At 46.7% G+C, this 14455-nt stretch overlaps 1 protein-coding gene across 2 annotated transcripts; it reads left to right on the top strand.

The window, feature by feature from the left end:
• Positions 1-1996: 1996 nt before the first annotated feature.
• On the top strand, positions 1997-13547 carry LOC116229714 (endothelin receptor type B-like). Of its 2 annotated transcripts, none has more exons than XM_090150196.1 (9): positions 1997-2451; positions 4976-5498; positions 6960-7072; positions 7569-7773; positions 8438-8587; positions 9208-9341; positions 9633-9741; positions 10377-10554; positions 11153-13547. In XM_090150196.1, exons 2-8 carry the CDS (start codon positions 5049-5051, stop codon positions 10524-10526), a joined length of 1311 nt encoding a protein of 436 aa, XP_090006322.1. In that variant the 5' UTR covers positions 1997-2451; positions 4976-5048; the 3' UTR covers positions 10527-10554; positions 11153-13547. The 2 variants fall into 2 exon arrangements, with proteins under 2 accessions (XP_090006322.1, XP_031450238.1); XM_031594378.2 differs by having other exon boundaries at positions 1998-2378.
• Positions 13548-14455: the final 908 nt, after the last annotated feature.

The following is a 14455-nucleotide window of genomic DNA, read 5'->3' as shown; positions in this document are numbered from 1 at the left end:
TTAAGTAAAGCATTCAACTTTAAACCAAAAGCTAAGCAAATAAAATAGATCCCTAAAAACATAATCCCTGTTGCTTCTGATATCTGAGCTGGTGAGATCAAAGCTGGTGAGATCAGGGGGAACATCATCTCTGCAGAGCAAGCAGTGCCAAGATGTGAGAAGTCACAGAGAGATGGTGGGTGATAGATTCTCCAATTTGGGATGCTTAATAGAATGAAGAGAGAAGAATCTAAATGAAAGTTTTGTTCTCTCTTCTGAGGAGGAGTCAACTCTGATGGATCAGAGTAAGCAGTAAATAAAGACGTTAACTTTTCTATGGATTATCCACAGCTCTGATTCATCAAAGCTTCAAGGAATCATGGAAATGATTCAGTGGAGAAAACACAGATAATTTGTTTCTATACCAAAGAAGAATAAAGTTCCCAACAACAAATGTAGATTAACTCTACCCTATTTACAGTTCTTGACCACTGAGCAAAGTGAGCCTCAAATTCTCAGTTGCATCTTTGGCCAAATCTCAAGATGAAAGGGAGTTTCTTTCCAAGTCTAATCCATTCTTGTGTCTGGATCCACTCAGAAAAAAAGGCTGGAACAGCAGGCACACACAAAAACATTCTGTTGTGAACTTCTGCAGCTCTCCCACAAGTAGCAGAGCTCCTGCACAGTTAGTTGTCCATGATGCCCATGAAATGGGGTGAAAATAAATAGCCACAAACTTGAATGCTATTAAAGTCACCTAGAAGACAAAGCATCTTCTATCTTATTGCTGGCAAATGCCACCTAGAAAGCCCAGATGCCATTCTAGAAAGTTTTTTTCTGCTGAGCACCTCTCCCATGAAGACTTGTTCAGACTGGAGAAGAGAAAGTTGCAGGGACACATACGAGGACTTTTGCATGGCTTTGATAGTTTTTGAAGCTATTGGAAATTACACTTTGAAGACTGGTAATGGAAAGTCCAGTTGGGGGAAGGGGGAGGAGAAAAAAAAAAGATTAAAAAATATCATAGCTTGAAGATAAAATGTAAAAATAATAGGTCATAACTGGACATAGTTTGAGGATGGATTTGGGCCAGGGTGAGCAAGGCTATGGGATGGCTTCCTACAGCACAGCTAGGTTGTTCCTCCCCAGGAGCAGGACCTTCCTTCTTCTGGGCTGCATGATGAACTGCCCAGCCTGTCCAGGTCCCAGTGAATGGCAGGAAGACCTTCTAGAGCACCAGTCATGATCTCATGTGCTTGAGATTCCTTCTACTTGGGAAGGAGTTTGAACCCATTCTTTTTATCCTTGTTTTGGGGCTAGAAGGGCAAAGGGATTCCCATACCAAAGTAAAGTTACTCCAAAAATCAACGTGACTTTACCAATACCTTGAGTCATCAAGGACACTGGAACAAGATGATTTGGCTATTCCTTTTTCTTTATTTTTTTAATAAAGCAACTTGCCCCATACCAAATAAATCCCCAGTTCCTGAGCAGAGCCAGCTTCAGAGCATAGTGAGGAAAAAAACTTTCCTCTGCAAGTAGATAAGCCAAGGAGGTTGGGAGAAGCTTTGTCACTGGGGCTGTGCAGAAGAGGTTCAGGGGTTTGGAGGAAGGCAGAAGGGATTTCATGGAAGACCTGTTTGCGATCTTCCACACAGGGGCAGGTGAAACTTAGAGGGGAATCTCTGAGTCAAGACCATGTCTAGAGACCAGACCAGAGGTATAAGGGAAGCTGGTGGGACTCTGGCAGCACTGACTTCTCAGCCATAAAGGCTCTGCCCTATATCTCAAGAGCAAAATCCAAGCAGAGCTGGCACGTGAAAAAGCACCTCCTTGCAGATGGAGGGTGGTCTGAACTCTCACCCCAGCCTGCTTCACATAGAGGCTCAGGGAAGGCAAAGCAGAGCCTGTCCACCTCCAGCACCTCAGTAAGGTCTTACTGTGCCAGAAGGGAAACAGCACATCCCTGCTGCTGTGTGTGCACTCTGGGCACAAAAGGCTCTGATGCCTCCCAAAACTTTCCCCAAAGCTGGCTGGGGTCTATTTGCCAAACCACAACCTCGTGCTGGTGTCAGCAGCTACCCCAGCTCTCTCCCCCCTCTTCTAGAGGGATTTGTTTATGATTTTCATCCCTGCCTGCCTCACCCTCCTCCTCCATCCCTGTCCTGCCTTGCACTTATTGGTCGCAGCAGCTGCGTTAGGGGCAGCCCAGTAATTTTCTATATAACTAAGTGCTCTGTTCAGAGAGAACTCAGCAAGTCACGAGAGGAAAGGAACACAAAAGTAAACTCCAGAATCTTCAATGCTGCAATCCTCCTGGGACCTGTAGAATGGACAAGGGCCATGAGAGGGAGAGAAACTGATCCCCAAAGCATCCAGAGTTCGTGGTCTCGAGGAAGGTAACCTAACTCTGATGAAAAGCTTTGCTGTTCCATGCTCTGATTTGCAAACAACATGATCTCCTGTGCCTGGGTGAGTTTTTACATGTTTTTCAATCTCACGATCTGATGGAGATGCTGGAGGGATCACATCCCCAACAAGATCTAACAGGTGCTGCACACCTTTTAGGAGAAGGTCCACCATTCTGGGGACCGGGTTGGGTTCAGGAGAGGGAAACAACTGGGGATGTGTTCTCATATCTGCCTTTCTTCCCTCTTCCCCCCATTCAAGGCATTTTTGCTGCAAAAGATGTTTATTTGCACCCTCCACTGGGCAGATGGGATGGGGCCATCAGGCATCTCCCCAGGTGATCGGGGATGTGAACAAGGCTCAGAGGATTTGGAGTAAAGTGGTGCTGGCTTTGGCTTCCACCCGCTGGGCACTTAACAAGCCTCTTAGCCTTCTGTGCCTTGATTCCCCCAACAAGGGAAAACAAGTTATACTTGCAAGTACTCTGAGAGGAGGGAACAAGGAGGGCAAGAAGTCAGTGGGCTGTTGAGCAGGAGAACAACGCTCCCCTTTTATTAAATTGATGTATAATAAGGCAAGATGGGGGAGAAGCACTTCTTTTCAGTAGTGTGGAAGGAATGCGGGATCCAGCGAAATGTGTCCTGTGATTCTTACTCACATGAGTTCCTCTGCCAAAGCCCTGGGGGCACAACAGCACCAGGCTCTGAGTTCTTCTCTAGGGAGAGCAGCGAGGAGCAGCCCACTGCTGCCCAGCAGACAGCTTTCCAGGGATGCTTTATTGCCTAAGCAGATGCTTAGGTAAATAGCTAAAGGAAGGAGATGTTGAAAAATCCTCTTTTGTCACAAAAATTCAGGTTGGGCAATCAGTTCGTAAGGGATGTGCTGGACCAGCAGAGGTGACAGGACCTTCAGAGCTACCACCAAGTTTCTTCTCGCAGCATTTTACAGTGGTCACTAGGTGATAAGCTGACATCCACCATGCCCTCCTGGGGGAATTAGCTCTGCCCATACAGAAGAGATTGTGTGAGATGAGGGATTCCCTCATGTGCATATTACTTTTTGCTTAGGAGTAGCAGGATACACCTGCAGGTATCCCTCAGTGCTGGGATGCCCATGTAAGCTGGGTTCAGAACAAATATGGGTCAACTCCCAACCATCATATGGAGAGGCTTTCTTTTTTTTCACAGCAACACATGGGCAGATAACTTCATGGTGGCCATTCTGGCTCATATTGATGTGACTTATCTGCAAGATAAGTTTGCAAAGCTGCTTGAGCCTGCAGAGATAAAAGGCACGGTGAGCACGCAGAATTGCTATGCACCAGGCATGAATATTTCAGCAGATAGAAGCATGCTGACCGTGAGCTGGAAAGAAAGGAATGGGATCTTTAACTCTCCTGTGCTAAAACTGTATCTAAGGTGCCATCACAATGTAAGGGTCAAACTAGAAAGAAAACATCTTTAAGAAGTAGTTGTTTTAACAGAACTGAAAACTCATCTTTTGAGTTCATGAGGTCTGAACTATGATTGAAGTCTGTGGTTATTTTATTGCCTCTGTTTGACATGTAACTGAGAATAAATGTCAGGTTTCCTACTAACGCTGCCTGTTTGCAGCTTAATTCACTAAGAACCTGGCTGAAGGGTCAGAGAGATTTTCTGGCAGAAGCAGCAGGATGAAACTGAGAAAAGGGTAGGTCAAGTTAGGCTGGTTTGTTGGGAAAGCATCCAGCTTCTTACCAATCATGCTTGGAAACTCCCAAACAAGCAGGAAGGCACAGGTGTTCCTGCAGAGCTGACACACAAGGCAGCTGTACCTGGAGGAGCTGTGGCTGTACCTGGTGGCTCTTGGGGTTGGCTTCCAAGAGAGGAACAGCATGGTCCCACTGTACACACAGTGCTGAAGCCCCTCCCCCAAATTCATACCAGTACAGTTCTGCAGCATCCTCAGCTGCCCCATAGGCTGCATGGGATTTGCTGCTCAACCAGCTCTGCCTGAGAATACCGGCTGAGATGTGCAAAACAGAACCCAATCCAGTGATATTTATTAGCAGTGCTGCAAGCTTGGTCAGCTTGAGAGACCTTTTACTGTGCTCAGCAGTCAGTACGGCAAACAACACAGGGAGATTTATATCCCCAGGTATTGAGTGGAACAGCATGGTGGATTTGGAAAGGAAGTGGTTCAATTAACAGCAATTAAGGATGGGGAAGGAGGAGTTGCTCTGCTTGCACATAAATTGGAATAAGATGTCAGGTATCAATAGAGCATTTCTGGAAAAACCCTCATGGTATTTTCCCAGCACAGTTCTCAGGATACTGTGCTGAGTTCTGTCTCTTTGCAATGAAAAATGGCACATGGGATCTGCTGATGTTCATGCTGCTCCACTTTTCCCATGGCACAAAGCAGCAGAAAAGCTGCTTTGTTCCTGTGGATGATGCAGGGTTTGCAGGTGTCAGTGGAGCAGGTGCCCCAAAACTACTTTCCCTCCACCGACTGCAGACAAAATACCTTTCTGCCATCTTCTTAAGCACTATCAGGCCCCCTCCTCTGCTAACCCACCTCTCTCCCTTGTCCCTTTCTCTATCTTCAGATCAGACCAAGACCCAAGTAAAGACATCCCAAAAGCACTGCATTCTGCAGCCAGCTTTGCCCTTTGGTCCTCAATGGCGAGAATCTCAGCTCCCACGACTCTGGCCATCCTCCTGACTTGCCTCTTCTCTGGGGCATGTGGCCAGACCCCAGAGGCTTTCCAGGCGAGCTCCATTCCCTTCAAGGCACTCAGCCAGGAGCAGGCTTACAGCCTGCTGCAGCCCAGCCTGTTCCAGGATGCCAAGGCACACAACTACTCAGAAAGTCTCCCCAAGAGCAGTGGGTCAGAGCCACCCCTGCTGCCCGTCTGTGTGAAGCCTGCAGATATCAGGCACATCTTCAAGTACATCAACACCATCGTGTCCTGCACCATCTTCATAGTAGGGATCATTGGGAACTCCACACTCCTGAGGATCATATACAAGAACAAATGCATGAGGAATGGGCCGAATGTTCTCATTGCTAGCTTGGCACTTGGAGACCTTCTCTACATCCTCATTGCTCTGCCCATCAATGTCTATAAGGTAGGCTCTGTGTAACAGGAGTACTGGAGCAGGAATGGGATCTGCTATCACCTGCCTTTGTGCCCTGCTATCTTCTATCTTCTGCTCTCTATCACAGACTCCATTTTTGGCAAGGATTGATGGAGGGTGATCATGCTTTTCAAAGGAGAAGGGAAAAATAAATAGGCACAAAGCTCACAGTAGGTTCCTGGGAAAGCAGAGGTGTTCCCAGCCACTGATGTGTTCTATACACACACACATATCCAGATCTTTTAAATCTTATTTTAAATTGCAAGGAAAAGAGTGACTTGTGGTCTCTTGGCATTCACAAACATCTAGCTAAATATGAAGGCTCATCCAGGAACACTGAACAGGGCTGTATTATAAACAGGGTAGATAGGGTTTGGCAGATGTTAGATGGAGTCCCGAGACCCCAGTCAAAGCAGTTGTACTGTGTGAGATGTGCAGTTACTCCTTGTCCACCATATGGGACAGGTTTTGGTGGTCTGGAGTAAGAGGCTTGTAGGAAGGGTCCAGAAGGGCTGCAGAGAGGTGAAGGACTTGGAGCTCAGATGCACTCATACAACTGAGCTGTGGGTACATAGGTCTGATAGCCCTCCTCTTTGGTATGTTTGCCTGGTTCTGTCCTATTTCACAAGTCTGTACTTCCTAAGGTCCTACATATCATAAAAAAGGGCATGTGGGACCAGATGGAGACTGTAGGAACAACTTTACTGAAGGAAGCTGGCAGATGAGACTGTCACAGGCTGAATACCCAGTTCTATGTCCTGGTCAAGTAAGTACTGATGGCAGTGAGGGCTGTACAGAGTTCAAGGCTTATACCAAAGGCTGCATCCACAGGATAGCCCATGCTAACACAAGCTCTTGCCTTCAAGATACACTCAGCCATCTCTCAGAGCTCCCTTTCTCCTGTCTCACATTGCCACAATGATAGCCTCTGCTCACCTCAGTTGAGCTTAGGGCCACAAGTAGGTACTGGCTTTAAAAGGAACACCAGATCTAATTCCAGAGGAGGTGAGAAGAGTTTTGAGGAGAATTTGCAGTAAGGAATCTAAGCGTGGTAGAAGGGGTGAGTATGGGTTGCACATAAGTCTACATGGCTGTGAAAGCTATCTCAAAGAAGCTGTCCTTGCTGGATTTTTGGCTATTTCAGAGAACGATATCCACTTCCCCTCTGATAGTATCCCAAAGCCCTTTGTGACTTTCAGGATTCTTGGTGTCCAAACCATCTCTCTGTGTGGGTAAACTCATCTCACAATGAGCCCTTGGGGAAATGAGTGGTTCCCAACACAACCTAAAGCACCGGAGAGCACACACCATGCCATCCCAGTGGAGGTAACCTCAGAGTGCTTTCAGCTGCTCTTTGTGGGCTTCTTACACCTTGTGGGTAACCACCTGCTATTATGGGAAGCCAGGCATACCTTCCCGAAGCAGTCTGCTAACCCTGAGATTCTTCCCCAGCTCTTGGCAAAGGACTGGCCCTTTGGTGTGCAGGTGTGCAAGCTGGTCCCCTTCATCCAGAAGGCTTCAGTGGGCATCACGGTCCTCAGCCTTTGTGCCCTCAGCATCGACAGGTGAGAAACAACTTCCACGGGTGCCCAGCCTGGCCCATATTTAATCACAGTATATCCTTCTGTTGCCTGCAATTAGAAGACTGTAGAGTGACTTGGTTCCAGGCCAAATTCAGAGAAGGGGAGAGGGAGCTTTTATGTAGTGTTGAAATCCAACAGGAACCAACTATTCTCTATGATGAGGAAGTGTAAGTCCTGCTGGAAAAGGTTGATATGAGGAGCATAAAATGCAGGAATAACTGCTAGGCTGGTGGGGAAGGATGGCACCTCTGCCACCAGGAGGTAGACACACTGGCCAAGGTCAGCTCCCTTCACATTTATCCCTTGAGGCCCTGTTGCTGATCCTTTCCATTCCACTGAAGGAGAAGGCAAAGCAATGGTGAAGGAGGGAAGGAAAGGGACTCTGGGGACAATTCTAATACTCACCTTCCTAGCTTCTTTCTGATAGTGGCTTTTCTCACTCCTCTCCACTCTTGTTGTACCCCTATACACTGGGCAGGTATCGAGCAGTGGCCTCCTGGAGTCGGATCCAGGGCATAGGAATCCCCATGTGGAAGGCAGTGGAGGTGACGCTGATCTGGGCAGTGGCCATTGTGCTTGCAGTCCCTGAAGCCATAGCCTTTGACATGGTAGAGATCAACTACTGGGACCAAGACCTGTGGGTGTGCATGCTTGCCTCCGAACAGAAATCCAGCTTCATGATGGTATGTACTCTGACCCATCCCAGCTGCAGTGCAAGGAAACGAAGACACAGGCAAACAGGGTTTCCTTTCTCCTTGATTAGAGAGTTAGATGCTCTATATGTGACTTCCAGCAAACAGGGAGAATGTGGGGAGAGATTAGACAAAGCACAGTCTGTGCAGGAAATACCAACATGGAGTAGAGTTGCTTTGATGTGAGGCCTGGAAACAAGCAGGTCTTTTAGCTATGTTGCATCCTCATTGCCCACCTCAGGATGTCATGACCAATGTTGGTGAAGCTTCAAGAAGCTGCTAGACTGTCAAAATAGGCCAAGGAGCACCTCCACAACCACACTGCACAAGGCCAGCTAAGGGTGAGCAAGGAGATGAACGACTTTGTAAAGCATCACAACTTGCCCTTTCACCCCAAGTCTGCCTAAATAAGCACTTTGCAACCATTTCTTGTATAAAAGTGTTAGATCAGCAGCCAGGTGTAAACCAGATTTCCCCTCTTTGGGTTAAGCTCTGGGGGGATGATGATCCCATGTACACTTAGCCCAGGGGCTGTTACACTTTCATACATCAGAAGTGTCAGAATGGTCTGATAAGTGACCATTGGTGTCAGGGACCAATGCATCAGCTACCTTCCTTCTTCCCCATTTCCAGTTACTCTGTGTTTTGCATACAGTTCTATCGTGACGTGAAGGACTGGTGGCTTTTCGGCTTCTACTTCTGCCTCCCCTTGGTATGCACTGGCATCTTCTACAGCCTCATGTCATGTGAAATGCTGAGCAAGAGAAATGGCATGAGAATCACTCTGAATGACCACATGAAACGGGTAAGAAAACCAGGAGGGCAGAAACATCATTTCCCAAAATAAAAGATAATGATGTAGAATGGGAGAACATATGTGAGTTCCTATACACTACACAGTTTCACAGCAGTCAGTGGCTTCTTGATAAGTGGATGCAGATGCATGGATTAAACAGGGAGAAGGGCTCTCACCTCTACAATCTTCCACCTTGAGACAACCCAAACCACCAGCATTGTGACCCCAGACCAGTTTGCTTTTCAATTCCTATGGTCATTTATATCTTTGTTCTCTCCCATACCTTGGTGATCTGCTGGTTACTCCAGTAACACAGCAGGAAGAACTGATAGATGACGCCACTTCAGCAAAGTGACTAGAAGTGATAGTAGGATGGGGAGAAGGAAACTACCCTGGTTCACATTGCATTACTGCTACCTTACTGCTTTCTGCAACCTGGATCTCACAAGTCATCCTCACGATGTAGGAAGTGGGACTGGTAGGCTGTGCTTTGGACTCAAAAGGGTACCCAGCCCTCCTCAGATTATAGAAAGGACATGAAGGGCCATTGACCAGCATGAGGAGAGCGTGCTTTGCCCCAGACACTCAACCAGACTATACCTTCTCCCCTGCCCACCCTCTCCTTGCAGCGTCGGGAGGTGGCCAAGACCGTCTTCTGCCTCGTGGTGATCTTTGCGCTCTGCTGGCTGCCGCTCCACCTCAGCCGCATCCTCAAAAAGACCATCTATGATCAGACAGACCCCAACAGATGTGAGCTGCTCAGGTAAGAGCAACAGCAGGAGGGCACTGCGCCATAAGCCCCAGTGAGCAACTGTAGAGGTTCACTGGACTCACAGCAGGCTGAGGGAGCTGCCTTCCAAACACCTTTCTCCCCCTGTTCTAGATGGCACTGCTCTGTAGGCAGGCACAGAGAATGGAAGTGGGGGGTTCACATAGAGAGTACTATTTATGAGTTAAAGATGTCTCCCAGACAGAGAAACATTTGGAAGTTTGGAAACTCCTTCAGCTGTCCACTCAACAAGCTATCAGCCCCTTCTCTCCCCTCTTCCCACAGTTTCCTCCTCGTCATGGATTACTTTGGGATCAACATGGCCTCTCTCAACTCCTGCATCAATCCAGTGGCTCTCTACTTTGTCAGCCGAAAATTCAAGAACTGCTTCCAGGTAGGGATGGTACCTCCATTGTCATAGACTTCGGATGAGGGGAAAGGCAGACATCAGGTACATGTGGGGCCTGCCAATGGCCCACAGGATGCCCATATTTGCTCATTGTACCCTCTTCCCAAATTTTCACCCTCTCTTCCCAGCTTCAAGCACAATAGAACTTCCTGCCTTGCTACAGGGAGACTTTTCTCAATGCAAGGCCTGTGACAAGCTCCAGAGAAGTCCCTGTCGTTCTGAATCAGAAGCAACTCCACATGCCTTTAAATCAGGAAGTGGGGCTGCTATAAACTTTGAGCCCAATCTGCTCAGAGAGAAATCTAAGCAGGAGGGAAGCACTGAAAAAGGATGGGGACGAGATGAAAATCACCTCCCAGCTGCTATGGCAAGGAATTGCGCCCACCTATTTTCTGTCCTTCAAGGACAAGAAAACACAACTGCAAAAAATACCCGAGGCTTTGCTACCTTCATTTCCAAGCCACAACAGCCCTATCTTGACAAACCTATTCCCATCAAATCTGTAGGAGAACTTGGTCCAGTGCACAACCTGGCATCGCACAGGTTAATCTGCCAAGAATGTTTCCCTCGTATCCCACGTACGTAACATTTGTGCTTCGACCCTCTTTGTCTCCTTGCAGTCCTGCCTGTGCTGCTGGTGCCAGAGACCCGCTCTGAGCATCACACCGACAGATGAGAAGGGCTCTGTGGGGAAGTGGAAAGCCAATGGGCAGGAGCTTGGACTGGACCGGAGCAGCTCCCGCTTGAGCAACAAGTACAGCTCTTCCTAAAGCAGAGAGAAGGCACTGTGACAAGACGGTAGGACACCTCAGATTCCCTTGCACAGCTATTTCCTGGCTGGGCTCAATTGTTTTTGTCTTCATATTATAACCCACCTGGGTAAGAGCTGTAGCATTTCACTGACCCCAGGACTAGCTCTGAACGCAGACTCAGGGCTTTGCTTGTCCATCCTCCAGTCCAAGTCATCTCTGCAGGAGGAAGAATGGGACCCAGTCCCCTGTAGGACTTTTCTGTTCCTTGAAGGATAACCAAGTGACTTATGGTCATTTGTCTTGGGTAGAAACACAGGGTGAGGAGATTGGTGAGAAAAGTAAAGTTGAGATGTGGCATTTGAAGATGGATGTGGGACAGGGAGGAAAGGGCAAGTAACCCAAGCAACAATTTCCAACTGAAAAAAACAAAGCATTGTCTCTTATGATCTCCCTCTGCTGGAACAGTTTGTCCCTAGGCAGAGCACCCTGATAAGACCCAGGTATCATGTAGGTCTTCTAGACAATCAGTGACCTGAAATCTCCCCCAGCTATGGTATCGAGGGATGGGCAGCAACCCAGCATCACAATGCAATCAACCTGACCTGGGAAGCCCTGAAAGACCTCTCCTCTTTACCTGTTCCCAGGAAATTTGTTCCAGGCTCTCCACTCAGGGATGGCATTCACCCTGCCTTGTATGGCACAAGAAGGTGACTGAATGCACGAGACAGCACACCTTAGGAGTCCAGGTGTCCTCGGCAGAAGCCAGTGGCAGCATCCAGCCAAACCACCTGCTCCAAATTCCCCTTCCCCAGTTTCTGGAACCCCAGCACTTCTTGGGCACAGCTCTGTGACACCAAGGTTCAGGCTATTTGTAAGGAGGATGCAGATTCTGATCCTCAGAGTCAAGCTACAGTGGAAAATACAATGGGGAAGATCTGATCTCAGCTGAAGTTGCTGCTGAAACTAACCAGAATATGGCAAAGAGCCCTCACAAATTTACAGTTTAAAGTGATTAGACCCCAAATGCCTTCTCCAGCATAACTTTCTAAAAATCATGCTTGCGCCCCTGCCAAAACCTCAAGAAAATCTGTAAGAGAATGTTTTGTTTACCAGATTTTTTTATAATTTTCCTGTTGTATTTTATTCTCTTATATCCCTTTTTCCTTTCCTCTTTCCCCTTTTCACCCTGTCATGGAGAAAAAAAGAAAAAAAAAAGGAAAAAAGAAGAAGGGAGAAAAGACTTGTAAACAAAGCTAAACTCATTTCATGTGACATTGTATTTCAGTGAAAGCTAAGCTAAAAACAAATATTTTACAAACAAATCATATTTTTCAAAGACAATTAGGTTTCAAATCTAAACAGAAGGACTGAGGGATATCTAGACCAGTAAGTTTTCCATAACCTTACCTACCCACTAGAGTAGATTTGCCTGTATCCATTTCACAGCACTGATGCTGTGCTTTGCCTCTGAGCTGGCTGCATTTTGTTGGAAGACAAAGTCATTGGAGCAAATTGATAGCAATGAAATGCTTCATCTTAGTAGAAGGATTTTTTTTAATAATTGTACTCATTAGAAAAATAGTAATCTGAATTCTACATATTTCTATAAAGAGTCAACCTTTATCACACTGAAACAAGCATTCAAAGGTCCTCTTCCATTCAGGACAGCCCCAGTTGTTTCAGCTTGGCTTCCTCTAACTGTATCCAAATCAGCAATAGGAACAGCTGAGTGCTACCTGCCACCAGCAATGACTGTTCTCTTACCTGCACACTGCATGGAGACTAGCAGATTTAAACACACAGTTCCCATTCAACTCAGCGAAGACTGAAGCATCTGAATGATTCCCCAGCAGTGACCTTTGGTAACAGTATAAGGAGCAGTGCCCCAAATGTTCAAGATCTGTGATTCTCTCCTAAGGACAGCCAGGACCTGTTCATACTCACAATACAGACAGCAATTACATCCACACAGGGGAATCTTTTTACCTTGCTTAACCTCCTGGACCCCAAATAGCTAACATCCCTCTTTATGCTCCACAGCAAATTTAATCATTCCTGCATTAGCAGCTACTCTCAGATCAACATTTTCACCTTAAATGGTTCAAAACCAGTCTCAGATCTGCACATGATTAATATTACAACAAACAGACTGCCATGAATTCATCTCAGCTCTGGATGTTGGTATCACTTGCTGCACAGCTGCTTAACACTGACTTCAGTCTCCTTTCCTTTCTTTCCCCTTGTGTTTTCCTCCCAAGCGTCTCCTATTAAAACCAACATCATAAAATCTGAGTAACTGTGAGAGGGGAGGGAGAGAAGAGAGCTATCAGCTGCAAACAGTAGCCTTTTAAAACTCTTACACTGCGGTGGCATTCACTTGGCACTTCTCAAAGGTCTCTATTAGGCTACAACCAAGACCATGACAAACACATTTCAGCTCAAAGATAAAGCAAAGAACATCAGAAAACAAGTGCCCATGCAGTTTAGCTGCTCATGGAACTGCAAATGCAAAAACAGCTCCCACCTTTCAAGATCTTTTTAAAGTTGCTCTCCATGCTGCTGGGGCTTAGCAGTCACAGGACTGAGCCCAGATGTATCAGTCAGGTTCTTATTTATTCACCCCTTTTCCCTTCAGCCAAGCCAGACAGGATCAGACAAAATCAAAGCCGCCACAGCCACCTGTAAAGATGCAGGAACCCATTGGCATGGGCAAGATGAATCTATTGCAGCAAACTGAGGCAAAAGAGCCTTATTATGAAATGCAGGGTTCAGATGGCTTCAGGACCTAATGCCTGTGAACACAAACCCACTGCCAGTCTGCCAGAAACCAAGTCTGTCAATTTGTATTTGAAAGAACAATTTTATTGAGAAAACCTGACATTTTACATCCTCTTATTCCTCTGTATGTTAATAAAACACGTTGGTGTTTGAAAAGAAAGTCTCTGGGTGTTTCTTATTAAGCAGCAGGGGGTCTGCAAAGTCTGCTAAATACTTAATTGAGTGCCAGCAGGTTCTTTTGGTAACTGCAGACCTCCACTGAAGAGACAGAGGTGCTCCCCCTGGGCAGAGCAAACTGGAAAGGTTCACAGTCCTGCACCCAGCACAGAGCAGAAAGAACTCCTGTTACTTCATGCCACATTACACTCAATGAAAGGCTTTCCCTTGGCTAGCTGCCAGCAGATCTGAACAAGGCCTGGGTTTCAGCATTGTACTCTCTAGATAAGCTCACAAGGAGTGATCTGGGCTTGTGGCTGTTTGCATTCTTCAGGAGGTTGAAATGAGGCAAGTTTTGTTGTGATTTTTTTTCAATTGTCTCACCATGAAATGATTCTCTGGTCATTTGAGGGCAATCTGTTAAAAAAATGAAGGCTGATTATATTACTTGAATGCAACCAGAGGGCAAAGAAGCTGGCAAAAGGGCTTGAAGGCATGTCCTGCACAGAGTCTGAAGATACTGGGGCAGTCCAGTCAGGAGGCCAAGCGGCAACCTCATTGCGCTCTGCATCTTCCTCTGAGAAATGAGGAATGACACACAAGTCTCTCCTCCCTGGTAATCAATGACAGAATGCAAAGAAATGACAGAAGGATTTGTCAGGGGAGTTTCAGGCTGGATACGAGGAAAATTTGACCACCCTCAAGGTAAAGAAACACTGAAATAGGCCTACTAGCAAGGTGGCTGATGCCCCATGACTGTCACTGTCCAAGAGGCATTTGGCCTTGGGGCCAGTAACAGAAGGACTTAGATCAGAAGAAGCTACAGCCTCTCTCAAAGCCTGATTTTACACTGCACTGAATGCCTTTATTCCCCTCATATGCTGGAGCAGACCAGCCTCTGTGCACCAGACTATCTTCACCACTGCAAGTGATCTGAACATCCTGGGCAGAAAATAGCGACATTTGAAGAAGGGAAGAAATAAAATGGATGTGTGAAAAGAGCTGCCTTGCAG

The sequence above is a fragment of the Phasianus colchicus genome, chromosome 14 (assembly GCF_987193195.1).
Source record: "Phasianus colchicus chromosome 14, bPhaCol1.hap1.1, whole genome shotgun sequence".
Classification (NCBI taxonomy): domain Eukaryota; kingdom Metazoa; phylum Chordata; class Aves; order Galliformes; family Phasianidae; genus Phasianus; species Phasianus colchicus.
The sequence above is the reverse complement of the archived record's forward strand: the minus strand, read 5'-3'. Positions and strand labels throughout refer to the sequence as shown.